The 18,431-nt window shown below is 37.9% G+C and overlaps 2 protein-coding genes across 3 annotated transcripts in view; one reads left to right on the forward strand and one right to left on the reverse strand.

Moving 5' to 3' along the window:
• Positions 1-592: 592 nt before the first annotated feature.
• On the reverse strand, positions 593-8,739 carry LOC140938659 (abasic site processing protein HMCES-like). Its single transcript, XM_073388155.1, has 8 exons — positions 8,598-8,739; positions 8,359-8,496; positions 6,968-7,192; positions 6,076-6,295; positions 5,636-5,728; positions 5,247-5,312; positions 4,540-4,646; positions 593-815 (listed from the first exon to the last, which is right to left on the reverse strand). Exons 1-8 carry the CDS (start codon positions 8,615-8,617, stop codon positions 689-691), a joined length of 996 nt encoding a protein of 331 aa, XP_073244256.1. The 5' UTR covers positions 8,618-8,739; the 3' UTR covers positions 593-688.
• A 266-nt stretch (positions 8,740-9,005) lies between these two features.
• LOC140937285 (serine/threonine-protein kinase N2-like) overlaps positions 9,006-18,431 on the forward strand; it is a 29,154-nt gene continuing 19,728 nt past the window's right edge. Inside the window, exons 1-8 of one of the 2 annotated variants that reach the window (XM_073386827.1) lie at positions 9,023-9,065; positions 9,233-9,342; positions 9,440-9,737; positions 12,454-12,917; positions 14,458-14,676; positions 15,308-15,476; positions 16,368-16,477; positions 17,410-17,553. In XM_073386827.1, the coding sequence (XP_073242928.1) occupies positions 9,319-9,342; positions 9,440-9,737; positions 12,454-12,917; positions 14,458-14,676; positions 15,308-15,476; positions 16,368-16,477; positions 17,410-17,553 (1,428 nt within the window). In that variant the 5' untranslated portion in view covers positions 9,023-9,065; positions 9,233-9,318. Of the gene's footprint in view, positions 9,343-9,439; positions 9,738-12,453; positions 12,918-14,457; positions 14,677-15,307; positions 15,477-16,367; positions 16,478-17,409; positions 17,554-18,431 lie in introns of both variants that reach the window. The other variant, XM_073386826.1, reaches the window with a different exon arrangement.

Below are 18,431 nucleotides of genomic sequence, written 5' to 3' on the forward strand. Positions count from 1 at the left end.
AACCCCCCACCCCCCCTCCCCTGAAAAGAAAAGAGCTAACTGCCAGAAGTTGCTCAGGCAAAGGAGGGAAACCTCTAGCTGCTTGTTTGCTCCCTCTTGTGTGCCTAAACAGATTGCTTTTTCAACAAACAACTGGATGGTGTTTAATTGAATAACATGTTCAGGAAGCCAGTGGTTTCGCCCAATAGTATAAAAAGTTAGCCCCTTATTAGTTAGCAATGTAAGAAATTGCATTCACCTCATAGTGAATAAGCCCTGTGAAGAGACAGCCCCATGAAATGCTCAGAATGAACGCTACGATGATCCATCAATCATTTTGATTTTAACTGCTGCACACACTTTTTGCCAAAGATTGCTTCGATTTCAATCATATGGCATTCCATACTTTCTATACTTTGCCAATATTTTACACTTGCAGTGTGGAAAGGTTCAATGTTTCAAGATGGTTAAACTTGACCAAAATGAGCTTTTTACCTCACTCTTTTTTTAGATATGAATGTCTAACACCATGGGGTGATCTGGAAAAGTAGGGGGCAAACTTGAAGGGGCTAATTCACTAGGGGAAAACAGTTAATATTCATGTTTGTGATAAGGCGCTATGGAATATGTGTACCTTGCTCCTACTGTTAAACAGTTAAGCACATTGAAGCAAGTTTTTGGGTCTATACCTTATCAATTAATTTTTAAATTATTTTCCCTGAAATTTTGTTTTCTTAGGTGAGGGCTCTTCAGTTGAAGTTTTTTCTTCTTTCTTGGGTGACCTTTTGAAGTATGAAAAGAGAGTCCCAGCAACTGGCTTCTCCTTTTGTTTGGATCTGAAAGTACATTGTATTTCCTAATATTAAAAAATGTGAATCATGGATTATTTTCTTGTTAAAAAAATTACCCCTACAGTGTCTTCAGTACTTGTAAAGATAATAGCTATAATGGCTGCAGGGCTCAAATAATGGAAGGTCAACAGATAACATCAATAATGTCTAGCTAGTATGGTAACTTGACTGGCAAAAAACTTCACTCGCTGTTCATGTTCACTGGCCGTGAACACCCTTATTCTAGAAAAAATAACCAAATCCTCACCTGTAAATCTTAGATTTTGTCTCTGTAAAAATACACAGTCACGTTCACAAATAGCAAATTACACATAGATTTGTTTACTTTTTTCCCAATCTGATATTTTGACCATTCAGAAACAACATTTGACCAAACCAGAATTTCTTTGAGATTTGACCAAGCAAAAATTTCTTTGTGTCCGACCACTGTCCGAAAATCACTTTGAGCTTCAGGCTTCATGGCCCAAGGTTTTTACTGCAGAGTTCCCTACATTTGTGGGAAGACTGAGAGCATCATCCAAGACAGATCTCCTCTTTCTTTCCTGGAGTACTGGTTTTAAGGTGCCAGAGACACATCTGTCACACCTGCCGGTGGAAGCATACAGTCCCACTGTAAGCAGGTCAGGGAGGGCTTTGCTGCTAGGAATAATGTATTGGCTACTCTACAAGGGCATTTTTAGAGAACAAGAGCTCTTTCTGACCACTATCCCCAGCACGAAGTATACAATTAACAGTACTGGGATTCAGTCGTTTAATACAGTCAACTCTCTCTCTCTCTCTCTAAGATTAAAATCACTGAGGCTATACCACTATGTTGTACCTTAGAGATGTTCTATAGGGGTTTTCCATTAAGAGAGAGAGAGGGGATTGTATGCCTACACAGCTAAATTCATATTGACCTCAAGGGTTATTAGTAAACAGTCAAAGCTCCCTTATTCTATGGACACCTCTGGGAGTTATGAAAAGTGGTCATGGATGTAAAGAAAGGGAAGTGAATAGTAAAGTCCAAGTTGCAGAGAGTCTAAGACCTACCTTAAAAAGTAAAGACTTTTCTGCACATTTTTTTGTGGGGGGGGGGGGGGGGGGGCAAATGAAACAACTTTATTAATTTTCGCACTTAACTAGTGAATACAAAACAAAAACACTGCAAAAAGTTTACATATTACTTAAAAAACACATAAAGTTAAAAAATCTGAACTCAAGGAAATTCACAAAAACAAAACTTTGCGACTCAAAAATGTTTGTAAGCTTTTGAGATCTGATCAAATGTAAATTACTTTCCAAGTCCCATACTATTGAAATGGGACATTTTGTGTCAAATATATAGCACATTTCTAGGTTGGAAGAAAACAATATCTCTCACCCACATTATTCTCAGATATTGACAATCCAGTGGTGAAAGAGAAGCAACCAATATAGGATGAAAAGTGGCGGTAAGAGGGCAAAGTAACCTAGAAGGGCTATCAAAAGACCAAAAAGGGCAGTTTTTGTCCCCGGTAACAGAATATGAGGACAACTTTGCAAAAGACAGCTGTGATTTAGAAAAGATGAGCATCATGTAATTGACACCAATGACTGCAAGCCACTGAAACAGTCTCCTCGCCCAATACTACCCTATAGAGAAGAAGTTATCACTCAGTAGCTGGAAGAGTTACTAGCTACAGGCTGGATTGAACCATTTCAAAGTCCTTGGAGCAATCTTTTGGTAAATTCTGGGAAACACAACAGGACATACCATACATGCAATGACTTAGTTGACAAAAAAGGATGGCATACTACTACCTTGGAGCAATAGTATATTAGAGACCTTGACCGATGCAAGTGAATCTAGGACAGGTTTAAGACTGCCTTCTCAACTCCTCAGAACTCAATTAATGACATAATGGCACTCAATGGTTTTACCATTTAAAAGTCCATGGAACTGTTCTTTGGTACTTCCCAGGGAACACATCAGGGCATACCATATGAGAATTGGCTACTGCAACTTAATCAGTTGACAAAGAGGGATGCCATACCACTACCTTGGACCGATGACATGTTAGACGTCTTTGGTGAGGGCACATTTGCTTTCCAGCCTGGGTACTGGCAGGTGCAAGTAAAAGTAGATGATAGGCAGAAGACTGTCTTCTCTACTCATCAGACACAATACCAATGGAAAGTAATGCCTTTTGGATTGACAAACGGACCTGCAAGGATGCCATACCACTAGCTTGGACTAGTGACATGTTAGAGGTCTTAGGTGGGGGCCCAATTGTTTTCTAGCCTGGATTTGGCCTTTGGGTACTGGCAGATGCACGTAAAAGTATATGATGGGCTAGATTGCCTTCTCTACTAATCAGGCACATACCAATGAAGATTAATGCCCTTTGGATTGACAAATGGACTTGAAAGCTTCACTCAATTAATGAATTTGGCATTACATAGCCTTACCTGGACCCATTGTCTAGTGTATTTGGATGACATCATCATCTGGGCTTTAACCTTTAAACCATTTGCCCCTGGGAATTTTGCTGACAAACGCATTTTGAAGTTAGTTGAGTGGTTTTCTAGTCATTGTCTGGCTATTAAGAGCTAAAACTTACCAGAAAGCTGTTTGCAGGTCGTTAATTTCACGGCCCTCTGATCCACATGCAAAATATCGGCTTGTGAAGTTCGGGCATGCGCAGAAAGTAAAATTTCGCTTTCTTCTCTCCCCTCTTCTTTCTCTTTTCTTGCCTTATTTTTTCCCTTGCTGGGCATTCGGTAGGCTTCATTTTGGTGGGAAACGTTTTCAGAAAAGCTGTTAGGATTTTGGGATTAGATGAAAAAGTAGGTGGGTAGTGAAGCAAGTTTTCACAGAAATTTCTGGGTCAATGTTACATGGTTTTTTACCTTTTTCTCCAGTCTCCTTGACTTAATTGTGCTCATTCTGGTATGGTTTAAAAGATCTCTTCACCCTGCACAAGTTGGCGGACAAAGTTGTTCTTAGCTGTTAAAACTGATGATGTCACAACTGGTAGGAGGGACCTGCATCCGCACAAGCGGTTCTGACAAGGGCACAAAACATACGGTGTATCTAACTGGTGATTAAGTGCTGCAAACAAATTCCATTTACAGTGGGAGGGACCATTTGAAAAAGTGAACTGTGTCAAGAACAGAACAGATTGGTTGAAGAAAGCTAGGGCTAGGGTACATTCCAGGAGATCTCACACAGTTCATTTCAACAACTGACAATTGAACCAGAGAATGTAGGAAGAAAGCATAGAGGAACCAGCTGCTGCCTAATGGGCACCCAGTCAGCAGAGGCACCTACGATTTGCCCACGGGTGACCAAAATTTCAAACAAGGAACCCCGCATGGGTGCCTAAAACTTATGATTCTTATGCCAACTTCTGGTGAATGAATGACAAAATTCCCTGCTTATTCTGCACTTGTGAAATGCAAGGTGGAAGCAAGGAATGTGAATGAGTACTGCCAACGTCAAGGGAGGTTGAGTCAATAGAGCCTGATACTTGGGGTTGCACTGAGCTAAGGATGAGCTTTTGACAAGATTGTTGATGTACCAGGTGTGAGTGAGCATCGGTCCTGCCTTGCTTATACAGCTCTCATGGGAGAACTGGAACAAGGTGATTGATGTGATCAGGAAGTAGACATGTTGGATACAGAGGGAGGTGGACTAACAGAAGATTTTCAAAGTGGTTACACAAGAAAATACAAAAAAAAAACTTACAGATCAATTGGTTGGATACACTCTGGGGATTTATTTCTAGAGTTGTTAACAACCGAAGAGACTGGATGCCATTCCAAACAATCTTTGGGTTTAACAAGCTCCAGTGCCTTAAAATAAACAAACATAAGATTAGTTGTAGCTCCAAATTTAAATGAACAAGCTACAAAAAGCGGATAAAATAATACCTGCAATGCAAAATAGCAAATTATTAAGACGGAATCCACCAGGATATTGAGTAATTTTGCTTTACAGTGGACAAAAATCTTGTACCAGATTAATTTAAAGCATATTGCATTCTTTCTTACATTTTTCAAGGGCTAAAGATGTAATAAATCATCTGTAGTAACACCAAAAAAAATTTCTCATGGCAGCCCGAGAAAATGAATTTTAAATTTCACAAAATTACACCTTACACATGAAATTTTTAGAACTTTACCTGTATAATAACAATTCTTGTTAAATTTGACATTTAATTTCCTCGGACTTCCATGAGAAATGTTCTTTGGTGTTACTACAGATTATTTATTACATCTTCAGCCCTTGAAAAATGTAAAAAAGAATGCAATATTCTTTAAATTTTTCTGGTACAAGATTTTTGTCCACTAAAAATTACAATTACTCAATTTCCTGATGGACTCCATCTTAACTTGTTTTTAAAACATGTCAACGCTCAGACAAGAACTTAAAAGATTTTACTACAAATGTACCTTTCGCCAAGGAACTTCTCCATAATCTAACCACTGCCGCACCTCCTCTTCACCATCTAAAATAGCCTACATTACAATAAAAATAATTATAACAACTTCCATTAAGAAAAAGTTAGACAAAAACAACTGTTTGTTTGTTAGTACTTATAAAATTACAGTCAAGCCAGGACGAGCCTTCCCCATAAGTTTTCATTAAATTATGAATTAATTATTTGAAAATTGAACCTGCATCCCTGTATGCCTACATAATAATTATGAGCTGTGAATGCTCACATGAGGTAGTGAGAAAATTAATAAAGAGGATTTGGAGTGAGATGAAAAATCCTGCTCAAAAGTAAGAGAAAATAATTATAACTCTATAGAAGTTTTATCAGTGTATAAAGGCTTACCGGCATTCGATCATGAAGCCAGTCAAGTGATGAAGTTGAATTCACTGTGATGATTGTATAGGAAAACAGATCTCTGACTTCACCTGAAACATCCTGAAAGTTTTACAAAAGACAGAATAATCAAAGGAAATCTTCCTTTGAGAATGTATCAGGACACAGTTGAGTTGGGTGCCATCATAGTTAATTGAGTGGAATGGTTATGAAACCCGTCAGACTCCTTTGTTATATGTTTTTGTGGACCTGAAAGTGCACAACGAGTGAATAGTAATGACTCATAACCTAACAAACTGTGTTCAGCCACCTTTATCTTTCAGTATGATGGCCACAGATGCACACTTGATCTGTACTAAGTTGGCCTGCTGATCTAAGATTAACAATAGATTTGTTTTCCTAACCTAGCTAAAAGATTTTCTTTAGAAAATATAATAAAAAATACCTACTTTTGGTGCTTTCCAATGATCAAACAGACCAGCCATTGTTAAAAGTCTCTTTTCTCCCCATTTTGCTGTGTCCTCTTTTTTCATTGAAGCCAGCTCCTTATCTTCTGTATCATCTTCAGAGACATTTCCTTCCTCTTTTGGTTTCACTTTTCCATCTCCTTTGAAATAGATATAATAAGGTTGTTTCTTTCCTTTCTTAACAGTTTCCCACTCAAAGAACCTGTAAGTAAACATATAACTATTAAATATTTTAAATACAAAAGTGCAATTCTGTTAACAACAATGCCCCTGACCTAATTTTAGGTAGGTGGCCTGGGGAAATGGGAAAAGAATTTGACAAATTTTTGTAATGCCAAGAGAGTAGCCACCATTCAAATTGATCACAGCCTCGCAAAATCCCCCACCCTTGGCCCTTCATAATAGCCTGATGACTTAGTTTGCAATCAAATTTTACCAAACTTTGTTATAACTGCTTTTTATTACTCAGCTTATTGATGTGTATGAAAATAATGTAACGCATTAATGGATAGCCACAGGGCTGTCCTCAAGTAGCAGCTGGTGTTCCCTAGCAACTTACAGCAAATGAAAAATGGAAAGGCCATGCTTTTTCCCTCTTCCCATTGTCCACTGACCATTTACTATTTTTAATTATAGCTTTTTTATTGGAATACCCAGTAAGAGCCTCTGCATGCAGAGGAGATCCCTGGGGCATAACAGACATATTTGTACAATTTCTATGTCAGACACAATTGAGTTCATAGGATCAGAACTAATTTTGGGCTCTTTTCCAATTTTGTCTCGGAGCAAAGTCTTGGATAGGTGGCTTAAAAGTAAAATCAATAAACTGTTCTATAAATAAATACAATTACATATCATAAAATAAATGCTTTACCCTTCTGCCAAGATGACGCATCTTTTGCCTGTCTCAAGAGGAGTTCGAAAAGATTTCTTGTCCAACAAAGAATCACTTCGGGCATTGCTCATGTTGTAGCTAAACTCTTTGGGATCTCCATGAAACCAGGAGGGGATTAATCCCCAGCGCATAGGCTGTAGGACTCTTTCAGGCACAGCCTCTGAGGCCACATCGTTGAAATGTTGGCTGGATAAAAGTACTGGACTGAAAATAACATGCATATAGAATATATGAATAATGATTAAGTAAAGAAATTTAAAAATGTACTTGTATTTTTACTTTTTTAAAAGATTTTTCCATTACTTTTGATATTTTCTAATGGCGCTTTTTGGCTTGGAACAGTTTTATTATCATCCCTAGCAAGCAGAGGCCTGGGGGAGTTGCCTATAAAGGTATGTGCTGCCCAATGGGGTATAATTTTTTACCTCTAAAGAAAGCCAGTTTTACAGCCTGCCTTTCGGGCAAGCTGTAGCTAGCATGTACTAGCCCACAAGTCATTCCAACTAGCCCCAAAACCCTTTTTGATAATTAGCAGGATTGATTACCATCCTTCTGTAATTTGAATTTCCCCAAAACACAGCACTTGCCTGTAGGGCAAGTTAAGAACAAAAATCACTAGCCCGATAGAAAAATCCGCTAGTCCTGGGCTATCGGACACGACTTTCTTTTCATGCTGAGTTTCAATTTTTAGTGCCTTCAACAGAGTGTCTTTCTTCATGGGAAGCCTTGAACAAGGTGTGCACATAATTTGATCGTGTGCAGTCTGCATGTGAGGTACCGACATTTGTTTTTTCAAACCTTATTCAGTCTATGCTGTCAAAACTGTATGCAAAATGAGATCAGTCTTAAAAAGGGTGACAAAATGGCAAGATGTCTTTAAACGGTCAGAGATTAAAGGCGTCAGGGACACGTGTACATACCATCCCCGGAAGCTAGTTATAAAAGTTCAGTTTTCAGTTTCCAATAACTAATCTTTCATGACGGCCTTGTCGATCAAATAAAAGAGACAAAATAAACATGAAGCTAAACAGAAAATTGTATGCACATTTATATCGTTTGACCTGAGACTTGAAATGAGGAATCACGTATTGTTTGACAGACAAAAGAATGGTACAACGAAGTCACGTATGAGTTCAGGAAAAACTTGAGAGAGCCAGATATCTCGGGGGATGTATTACGCTTAAACGTGTTTATGGAGAGCAAGGAAATTGAGTGAACTTCCATGTTCCATTTTTTTTCGCCATGTCACACCACAATTTCCTCTTGACTGCAAACATTCCTAACATTTCTGAACCATGAAATTTTCGCAAAGTACACAACCCACAAATGAAACGCAAAATACACGATGACGACTGTACACACAAACTCACGTAAAAGATTGCGGACTAATGTTATGTGAAGGATAATATGTTGCTCCACTTCCACCATCCCTCCATTGTGGTTCTTGTGTTTTTCCGTCCTTTCCTTTGTATCTGCATGCCTTGGGGATTTCATCGGGCGCTAGCGTACTGAAGAACAACAAAGACAAATAATTGTTGATGAAACAAAAACGCTTTTTAAAGTTTACATGTTGGGCTTTCCAGTTGCTATTTTCGGTGATGTGTCATACCAAGCCGTTCTCCCACACATTTTCAAGTTTAAATCACTCTAAGCAAAGGTAATAACTCCCTGTGCAGCCTTGGAGATATGTTTTAGAGTACCAAATATAAAAGTAGGAGCGCTGATGAAAATGAATTTGCAGAACAAGCTATTTTAACTCAATTTTGGCGCCTTTTGGACAGCGGTCAATCTGCTCATTGTTGGCTCCTTTCCCCGTTCAAATTAAATATCCCGGACAATTCCTATTTTGTTTAATAAGATGTGTAGAAAACAGCTCTAGTCAATTCATTTGTGCCGAAATTTTGGGCAGGATACAATAAAAGTAATGAAACATCACATAAATACCGCGAAATTCGCCAAATATTTCTGTAATGCACTCAGGTCACGTGCTCAAAGTTCGCCTTCCCAGCGGCCCAATCGCCCGTCGTGAACAAGCTTCTTCGGTTGTCATCGGCTATCTTTCGTGGGACTTGGAAAGGTTCTTTTCTATGTTTGCTCGTTTTTTTGTATTCCTTAGTTTATTAGGACAGTAAAAATTATTCCCTACAATAAGTAGTGTCGGGTCCTAACCTAGCGAGTTTTTCTGGACCATAAGTTGGTCCCCAAGCCGTTGTATCTTTGTTTACTTTGGCTGTTTCCGACTAGGCTATGGCCGGTCATGGTTGAGTTCAAAAACTTTGCTGAGAACTGTTACGGATTAACCGGCACTTGTTCTACTCCATCGGCGTAGAATGCAGCAGGGAGGAGTCATAATGGTAAGATCGTGGTACATGTCGACAAAACTAAGTAATGCTCATCCTATATCTTTAATGTTCAGTGTAAGCTAAGTGATGCTCAATTTATACTTTGCAGTACGATGGAAGTAGAACAAGACGATCAAGTCGGAACGATGACCTCCACTCTAAAATGCAACGAGCTGGCTCTGAAACTCTTTTAAAGACAGACCTCGAACAGTCCAAGGAGGCAATAAAAATTGAAATTCGCAAACAGCTTAAACTAAAAGAGGGCGCCGAAAACCTGAAGAAAGTAGCAACTGACAAGAAAACTCTGGCACAGTGTAACACGATTTTGAAAGAGGCAACTGCAAAACTTCAAGATCTGCATGATGAACTTCAAGACCTTAATGCTCGAGTGTCAGAGGATATGCCTTGTAAGTATCTGTATTGTTTGTGATAGCTGAAGATAAAAGTGCAAGTCGATTGTATAGTTTATTCCCAGCTAATGAGCGGCTCGTCGATTTTCGAGTCGAAAATATTCACTTTTTCAGTGTACCGTTGACACTGTATACTGTATGTGATTAGATTCATCGGTACTAATTGCACCTTTCAAAGTACATTTTAGTAGATGTTTAAGGTCAGTGGCTTAAAACTGGATTGTCAAACTTTTTTATCGTCATCACTAATAGTCGATAATTTTGTGGTGCGGCAACTCTAGGCTATTAATCGCGATCGAACAAGCTGTGAAGTTAAACTCTTTCTAATTAATGGTCTTGGCTACCATAATCACTTATGGCTATGAGTTTGCCTGCACTTGGCATTTACTCCTCTTTTGTAAAAGTGTACTCATTCAGTCACGAACGATCCGTTGTTCACCAAAGTATACAACTTGTTTTTTTACTATCCCAAGAATGATCTTTGTTAATACTAGCTTGAGTACTTAAAACTGAAGCTTGTCGTTTTCTAAAACATGATGTCCACTGAGTTTTAGTTGAGTTTTTTTTAAAATTTTACTAGTTGAGAGTTTCGGAGCGTTCAAAAAAACACAAAACTATATACACGAGTTAATTGCTGGATAGCGAATCGAATATGCTAGATGGTGCGTATCGCCGCACATTCTTAAATATTGAAATCGTCACCCTCCGGGACTGCTAATTTGTCATGTTTATATCGCCTTATATTTTAAACTATTAGCAAAAGTTGCTGCTGGGTTATAAGGATTTCTTTTGTCAGTCAAGGAATCGTTAAGGCTCGAAGCTGCTTCCTCTATGCTTTAGGTCAACTAATATTTAAATCCTTTTGCTTGTGTTTGTGACAACAACGGTGGACTGTTTACATTTTGATGTAAGGAAAAGCCTTTGTTTGCACTTCGCTGCCTGTGGCGAGTGTTTCTCTGCGTTCTTTTACCCTACTGTAATCGATCCAGGAATTATATTGATATATTCTTTTTGCTAGAATATGTGTACAAGTTATACTGAACAAATGTTTCATCAATCTTTCCTTGTTGCTCTAAGCCATTTGTTTCTGCAAGACTTATTTAGCAAAAGAAGCTGATGTACGTTTAACAAAATTTTAATGAATAATTTTGGTTTGATTGATCAAGAGTTTAGACATAACCTTGTATTGTTCGTCTTGAACTTGTTAAGCTAATTTGGATTAAAATTGTTTGCACCTGGTCTTCCAACTCCATTACATTAACAGGTGTAACTGACAGCTAGATGCCTGCAGCTAGTGCAGTCCAATATAATGTCAATATTCAAGTCATTTTTTTCTGAATAAATTTCTCTACATCACTTCTAACAGAAACAGTCATTACTGGACCTGTACTGTAGTTTTAAATGAAATAAAACCTGGAGGAAAACCAATGAAATAAGTATCAGTTATAGTGTATAAAAACAGTCACAGTAAGAGTTTAAGACGATAATAAGTTACCAAAACAAAGCTGACTATAAATATATTACTTGATGAACATACAATAAAGATGAGATACTAATTGTGTAAAAGGTGAATTATACAGAATTCATAAGACATAGTGATACACACGTTTCTTAAATTCTAGGAATTTAAATGAGTCATGTGGATAAAGAAAGTAAAAGCTATTTGCAGGCTCTTAAAAAGAGTAAGGCTGATATTTTACCAACTGATCATCACTGATTGCTAATCACCTAATTGTACTAAATTTTGATAGGAAGTTTTTATTGGATGATGCAATTTAATTGGTGTTAATCATGGGATATTTGACCTGTGAATTCGCTCAGCTACCGTAGTATAGAAGTAGTGATGAAGGTAGAAGAAAAAATATCGTGGAAAACTGAAAACTTCCCAAACTAATGTCTCTGCAATATTGCACAAAGAGATTAGTAAGTTTGTTTCATATTTTTCTCTTGGTAAAAACCCTGTGAAGGCCAAAGATGGCAAGAATGCTCTTCCAGTAGACTTTTCTTTTAGAAAAGATAAACTGCTTATTGTTTTCTATTTTGGTGGTGCTCAAAATATCAACTATTCAGTCTCAAATTCTTGAAAAAGTATTGAAATTTGCAAACCAGTTTTCCAGACATGGAAAAAGTGTGCAGATTAAAGCTAACTCTCCTCTGACTGTGTTGTACCCGGGTAACTGTAAGTTTGCAGTACATCAGAGGAAAAGCTTTTGCTGCTACATTTGTCAAGGTTTCTATCTATTCCTAAATTGATAGTCTTGAGTCTGGAGAAGGTCTTGAATTCTACATGTACATCCCCAAATCTGTAAAAGCCCCAGCATTTTGCTCTCTCTGTGGTGGTGAGTTGACCAATAAAACTAAAACTTTTTGTCATCATGCAATACATATGATATTTCCCCTGCACCCCTAGCATTGAGTTTGGCTTACTGTAGTCTGTTTTTCTTTTTTCTTTCTTTCTTTATTTATGAATTCCCCTAAATCCCAAGCTACACTTAAGCCACAGTTTATGTAGGAAATTTGACCTGTAAGATATATGCCTTGTTCTACAGTAACCCTCTTTGTTTTGTTCATTTGCAACCAAGTTAGTGGGATTTGACTGTCATGCAATGCTCTCTGTAACTTGGTTTTGGTGTTTCTGCTGCAGTGGAAATCTCTCTTTCTCTGTTTTTTTTTGCTTGTATCTATGTGACTGATATTTCCCCTTGCTTTGCAGCTGAAAACACTGATGGACTCTCTCCTGACAGAACAGATGGAGTGTCAAATGACTCGTCAGGAAATAGTAAAATTGAATCATTACAGAAGCAAATTGCTGTAGAGATGAAAGTCAAGCAAGGTGCTGAAAATATGTTAGCAACTTACAATGCAAGTGGATCAAAGAAAAAAGACAGTAAACTTATTGCTGAGGCTCAACAAATGCTTGAGGACTCAAAAACAAAGATTGAAATTATTCGAATGGCATTACTTAGAGAGCAGCAAATGTCAACAGGAAGGGAAGATGGTGTTTTAGCAGGTGGAGGGAAAGAGAATGCCGCTCCAGGCTTGGGACTTTCACCTTTAGAATTAAGAATAGAGGATGTTCGACATCATATTGAAATTGAATCTAGAGTTATACAGGGTGCAAAAAACATGATCAAGTTTTTGTCCAAGGCTGGTCAAGACAAGAAAGGTTTAGTAGAGGTAAGCATTGACTGAAAAACAGAAACATCAACATTTGTTTTCATTGTAAATAATAATTATTACAGGAAGCAAGGAAAATATTGCCCTGGTAATGATCTTGGAAAGAGGCCATTTAATTTAACTTAGCAGCACTTGGCAGCTACAATCCGGGACAAAAGTCCTTGAAACGGTAATGCAGTATTCATAACCTTCTGTAATTTCTTGGTTCCCTAAAAAAGCATTGCATACTTTTTGAAAGTTTCTCGCAGTTTTCCCTCCCCCCCCCGTCCTGTGCAAATTTGAAACTTGGAGAAAATTCTGGATACACTCATCCAACGTTGTTTGTTGGGTGACAGGAGGGGCTGGCATGTATGAATTGGAAAATGCTCCACAAATGCAAAAGTGTCCCAAGACTTTTGCCCCTGATTGTAGCTTTAAGGCCTGATGTCATTATAACAAAACTTTTACAAGTGTAATTTACAAGTGCGGCCATTGTTTTAGAGTCTGAAAACAATAGCCCAATTACCCTTGTAAAAGGGTATTGGCTTCCTCTTGGCACTTACCCTGTAATTAGATTAGAAACTGACATACCCAGATATGATCTTGAGGGATTCTGGGGTTGACTTGGAGGCTCTTGCAAACACAATGCTGGACTTGAATGTGTGGAATAAGACTGTTCTGTGAATCCCAATCGAGTGGGCCAAATGATGATTATAAGGTGATAATGAATAAAAACTGGCAATGTGGAGGTAGTTAGCTATTTTGCAAAATGTGGGCAACACCCATCATCTTGATGATCAATAAATGAAAAGTTGTGTAGGTTTGGCAAGCACACATCGATGTAAAAAAACATTTTCAGTTTTATTGCCTTATCTAAACAATAAAAGGTTACTAGCTCAGCCAGGCTAGAAACAGACAAACTGTCGGTTACAACCGTTAAAAACTGTATGCTTAACTTCACAGCTGTTTTGCAGGTCTATATGCCACAGGATATAACAGTGAACAGTACATTTAATAATATGATGACCTTTAAGAGAAAAGTGTGTTGTTGGGGTTGGGGTTGGGGTTGGGGTTGTTGTGGGTGTCTAGTAAAATAAGAGAAGCATGGAAGAGTGTTTTTTCTGGTGAACTGTTGTGCTGCCAATATTGTCACACATGCATCAAGAGTTGGTTAAATAACATCAAGCAATGATAGCCTTGCCTTGTGCATAATTGACCAATTGCAGCAAATACAGTCTAACCTCTCCTTATGGAAACCTTTATAATACAGACACCTCTCTATTACGGACAGTTTGTTTGGTCCCTGAAATGCCAAAAATCATACATTCCCTACCTCTATAATACGGACACCTCTGTAAAGGGGACACTTGGTTCTGTCCCTTTGGTGTCCGTATTAAAGAGGTTTGACTGTACCGTACATGTAGTTTGATTGTCTTCTTACAATGTTGTTAGAACTCTAGTCAATCCTTGACATTGTTTTTATTAAGGGTCATTGGTCTCAGATTTTGTCTGGCTACAATATTATGTTTTCTTTCCCTCATTGTCATCTCCATTTTTTCAGGCTGAAAGAAGATTCCATGAGTCGAGTCAAAAGCTAGATTTACTGCAGTGTTCACTTACGAGACTTATGGGAGAACTATCTCCTGAGCAAGCTGCTGTAGGAATTTTCAAAGATTATATTACTACGCCACCATCTTACGCCGATCGTAAGGCTGTTGGTTTAGGAAAACAGCAGTATACAGCTATCACAAAACCAGCAGCTCTTACTGGCGAGTTATATGTAAGTACTGAGAGCTTCAGTAGATTTTGTCTTTTAAGCAAACAATGCAAGGATAAACTTACGTACAAGCATGAGCTAAGGATGTTAACACATGCATGTGTCTCATTTGTTACTTGATCAAGATGTCAACATTTCTGTGCAGACTTTTATCTGTTTAGTATCTAATGACTGTTTAGTACAAATCTAAAGTGTTATGACAATGCTAAAGTTATCTTCTTGCTTGAAGGCCCATGCCACTATGGCAGTTCTAATAAAAGGTCTTAAGAATTATGGCTCTATGGGCAGTACTGTGATTTTTCTATTTTCAGTCCACCAAGTTGTTAAATTTAAATAATTCTATACCAAGGGATAAGGCTAAAAACCATTTAGTAACGTTCACAACAATGCTATTTGGTGTACGCGATAATTTAATAGATCCCTCAATGGTTTTTTCAAGTTTTGATAAACACCAGTCAGCAAATATCCTTTGATGCTGGTGGATAGAGCGCTTTAAAAAGTTGATATCTGTATGTTAAAAGCAAGTGAAGCTATTGGTCCACAAGGTTGCAATATTATACTGTAAACGTTTGTAAGGTGGGGGTTACAAACTTGCCCCCACCACACAAATGTCTGTAAAATTTGTTGTATTCAGGTTCACATTCTTGGTGCTGATAGACTTTTAGCAGTGGTGCCTAACCGAGATCCTAGGAAAACTATAAGTCTAGCAATGGTGAGCCCAGACGGAAAGCTTGGAGATCGTACAGGATCTAGCAAAAGAAAAAGTGGCTACAATAGGTGGAATGCAGAAGAAAATTTATCGGGTAAATATGCTGTCTTAACATCTTAGCCAATGAATTTAACACCCATGTGAATATTATTAGGACTAGTCATTTATATTTCAGCATTGAGTCTGAAAAAAAGAGGTAAATATTGGGAAAAGGATAGAAGTGTTGGATTGTACACACTGACCCAAATGTGTTGGAACCTGAGTTTAATTTGCCTTTTCTAGTTAAGGTGGGCGCTGGTGCCTACAAGGCTGGTGGATGCGCGCAGTGCTCTTGTACAAGGAAGGAGGTATCCATGGCAACCCTGTGAGCGGCCCTCACCAGGCACTATCACACTGAACTGTTCCAACCAATACTTACCTATCCCTAAAACAAATAGGGAGGGAGGGTTGAGAAAAAAAAAGCACAAAAATGGCAAGCAAGCAAGAAAGCTATAGTAAAGACACTTTGTGAAGAACTGCAAGGAATTAACTGTGTATACAAGTCATAAGATGCCCTTGCTAGAGGCATCAGGCCGCCCCCAGCATAGTTCGAAAAACTGCTGACCAGTATTGGTACAAAGTTAATTTTGCCTAAATTATATTTAGTCACATTTTAATGTATTACCAATAGATGAGCTTGGGTGCTGGTGCCTACAAGGTTGGTAGAGCCAGGCAATGCTTTAGCATGAGGGAGGTATCCATGGCAACCCTGCAAGTGCCCCCCCCCCCCCCTCCCCCCCACACACACACACACACCCAAGCGTTTACCTCCATTGGTGGAGGGGCCAGCATGGAACCTCCTACTCCAACACTTATAATAAACATGTTTGTTGTTGTTTCTTCCACCACACATTATGGTTCATCCAAAGCATGGAAGGGGGTTTTTATTCCAACTTATTTTTCATTAAATAAAACGTACATTCTTCCTTTTGTTGTGGATTTTTAGTTGAGGTGTGTGCTGTTCTCAAGTTGGACAACTGCTATGTTGGACAAAGTATGTGGAAACCTTTAGGAACAGAATGTTGGTCTCAACAGTTTCATATTGACTTGGACAAGGTATTACAAGTTTAGGTTAATGGGTTTGAGTTTTTATTTTAAATGGCACTGTGGTGTTTATTCCTTTTTTCAGTTTGTCAATGTGGCACTTATCTGCAAAATTTTCATTTGTGAGGATTGGTAGCTAGTACTTAGTATTTTTTTCTTTTTCTTTAATTTGTTAAAAAAAATGACAACAATAGCACAGTATGGTCCACAGAACAGAACAAAAGTTAGTTCTTAATGTCTATATCCACTCTAGATCCAAATGAAATAGTTACAATCCAACAGTACAAAGCATCGTTGTCCCTAGCGACATTGGGGTGCTGCTCCTCTGATGTAATTAATTGAATAATTAGGGCTATAAAGCAAAATTCGGCCTTAATCAATTTAGGTCATCATTATCAGTTATCATCATCATCATCAATTCTTCAAATGCCAAGTAGCGCATTTGGTATCAACAAGTTTCCTCCATTCCTGTCAGTCATGTGTAAGCCTATGATGCTTACTCCCAGTTAAGATTCCTGAATTCTGCCTTATAATCCAGGTGGATTTGGGATAGGCTCCCTCCATATTCCATTTGAGATCAACCTTACGGTTGTTAGTGGTTCCACTTTGAAGCATGTGAACAGTAGAGTTCTATCTTCTTCCATTATATCCTGTTAAAAAGTGCAGTGATTGAAGTCCAAAGTAAATCTATGCAGGTAGTTTAGAGGCTTTTTTGTGAAAAGGCTAACATTTGCCCTGAAAAAATGTTTTTTAGCCCACTTTTCATTCAACCTTAGTAAGATTAAGCCTTAATTTTTTTACGTAGTGAAGAGAAAAAAAGACCGACATGCCCAACTTTGACTACTTCAGGAATGAATGAATGAATGTCTTTTTTATTTTTCAACATTATTTTTATAGTCTAGCCTACCTGTACAGCTAAGTTTCTTTCTTATCTTATATTGCAGTCAAGAGAACTGGAAGTAGGAGTATATTGGCGAGATCACCGATCTCTCTGTGGAGTAGCATTCCTTAGATTAGAAGAGTTTCTGGATAACCAGCGACATCAAATTCAAGTCCCTCTTGAGCCACAGGGCTGCCTTTTTGCTGAGGTTTGACTGCTTTATATTTCTATTCTTACTTTAATGATTGTTTTTTCCTGTTTGTATGCAATAATCCTTTATAATGAGCTGATTACCACTTTGTCAAAAAAATTCCATTTCTTTATTTTGCCAGATCTAGAGAGTCAATAATTCCCATAGAGAAAAGAAATACCCAATCAAACTACTGTTTGCAGCAGGGCTAACTTTTGAATTTATGAAGGAAATCCTATGGTGTTACCATAAGAACGAAGTGTTCTTAGTTCAGTTTTTGCATTGTACCTTTTAGGATTTTAGACAGAGAATTTGAGTTTGGCCACTGTTAGGAATGAAAGGTTTAATTTATTTCTTTTAGCAGAATGCACAAAATAAATTTTACTTTGGCAAAGATCTCAAAAATAATATCTACTAATTCTGGTTTTAAAGTTCGGAAATTTCACATGCCCAATGGAATGGTACATTCCAGTTGCACAGACCTGACCCATGACCCAAGCTACCACGCATTTAGTTTTTGTTCTGTAAGCAGGCTACTAAAGAGCGTTACTCAGAGCACCCTCTGTCAGCCAGTTCTGTAATATCAAACACTAAAAATTAGACATTTAATGTATGTGTCAATTTAAATTCATTATTTGTACACTGATTTACTGTTGCTTTACATTTTACATGTAGTTGTACATGTATTATTATTCACTCATGTGTTTTACTGACCTTTTAAGGTGTTATTGTAATACTTTAAGTGGCAGTATGTTTTGTGCTTCTGTACCTAACCACCATTTCTCATGCGTACTTTTTGGAGTAATAAATACTTCACTAGACAAAAAGATAACATTGGGAGAATCTAGTTAGCATTATTCTCTGCCCTTTGGACACTTTTTGTCAGATTAATGTTA

Source organism: Porites lutea, chromosome 5 (genome assembly GCF_958299795.1).
Source record: "Porites lutea chromosome 5, jaPorLute2.1, whole genome shotgun sequence".
Lineage (NCBI taxonomy): Eukaryota > Metazoa > Cnidaria > Anthozoa > Scleractinia > Poritidae > Porites > Porites lutea.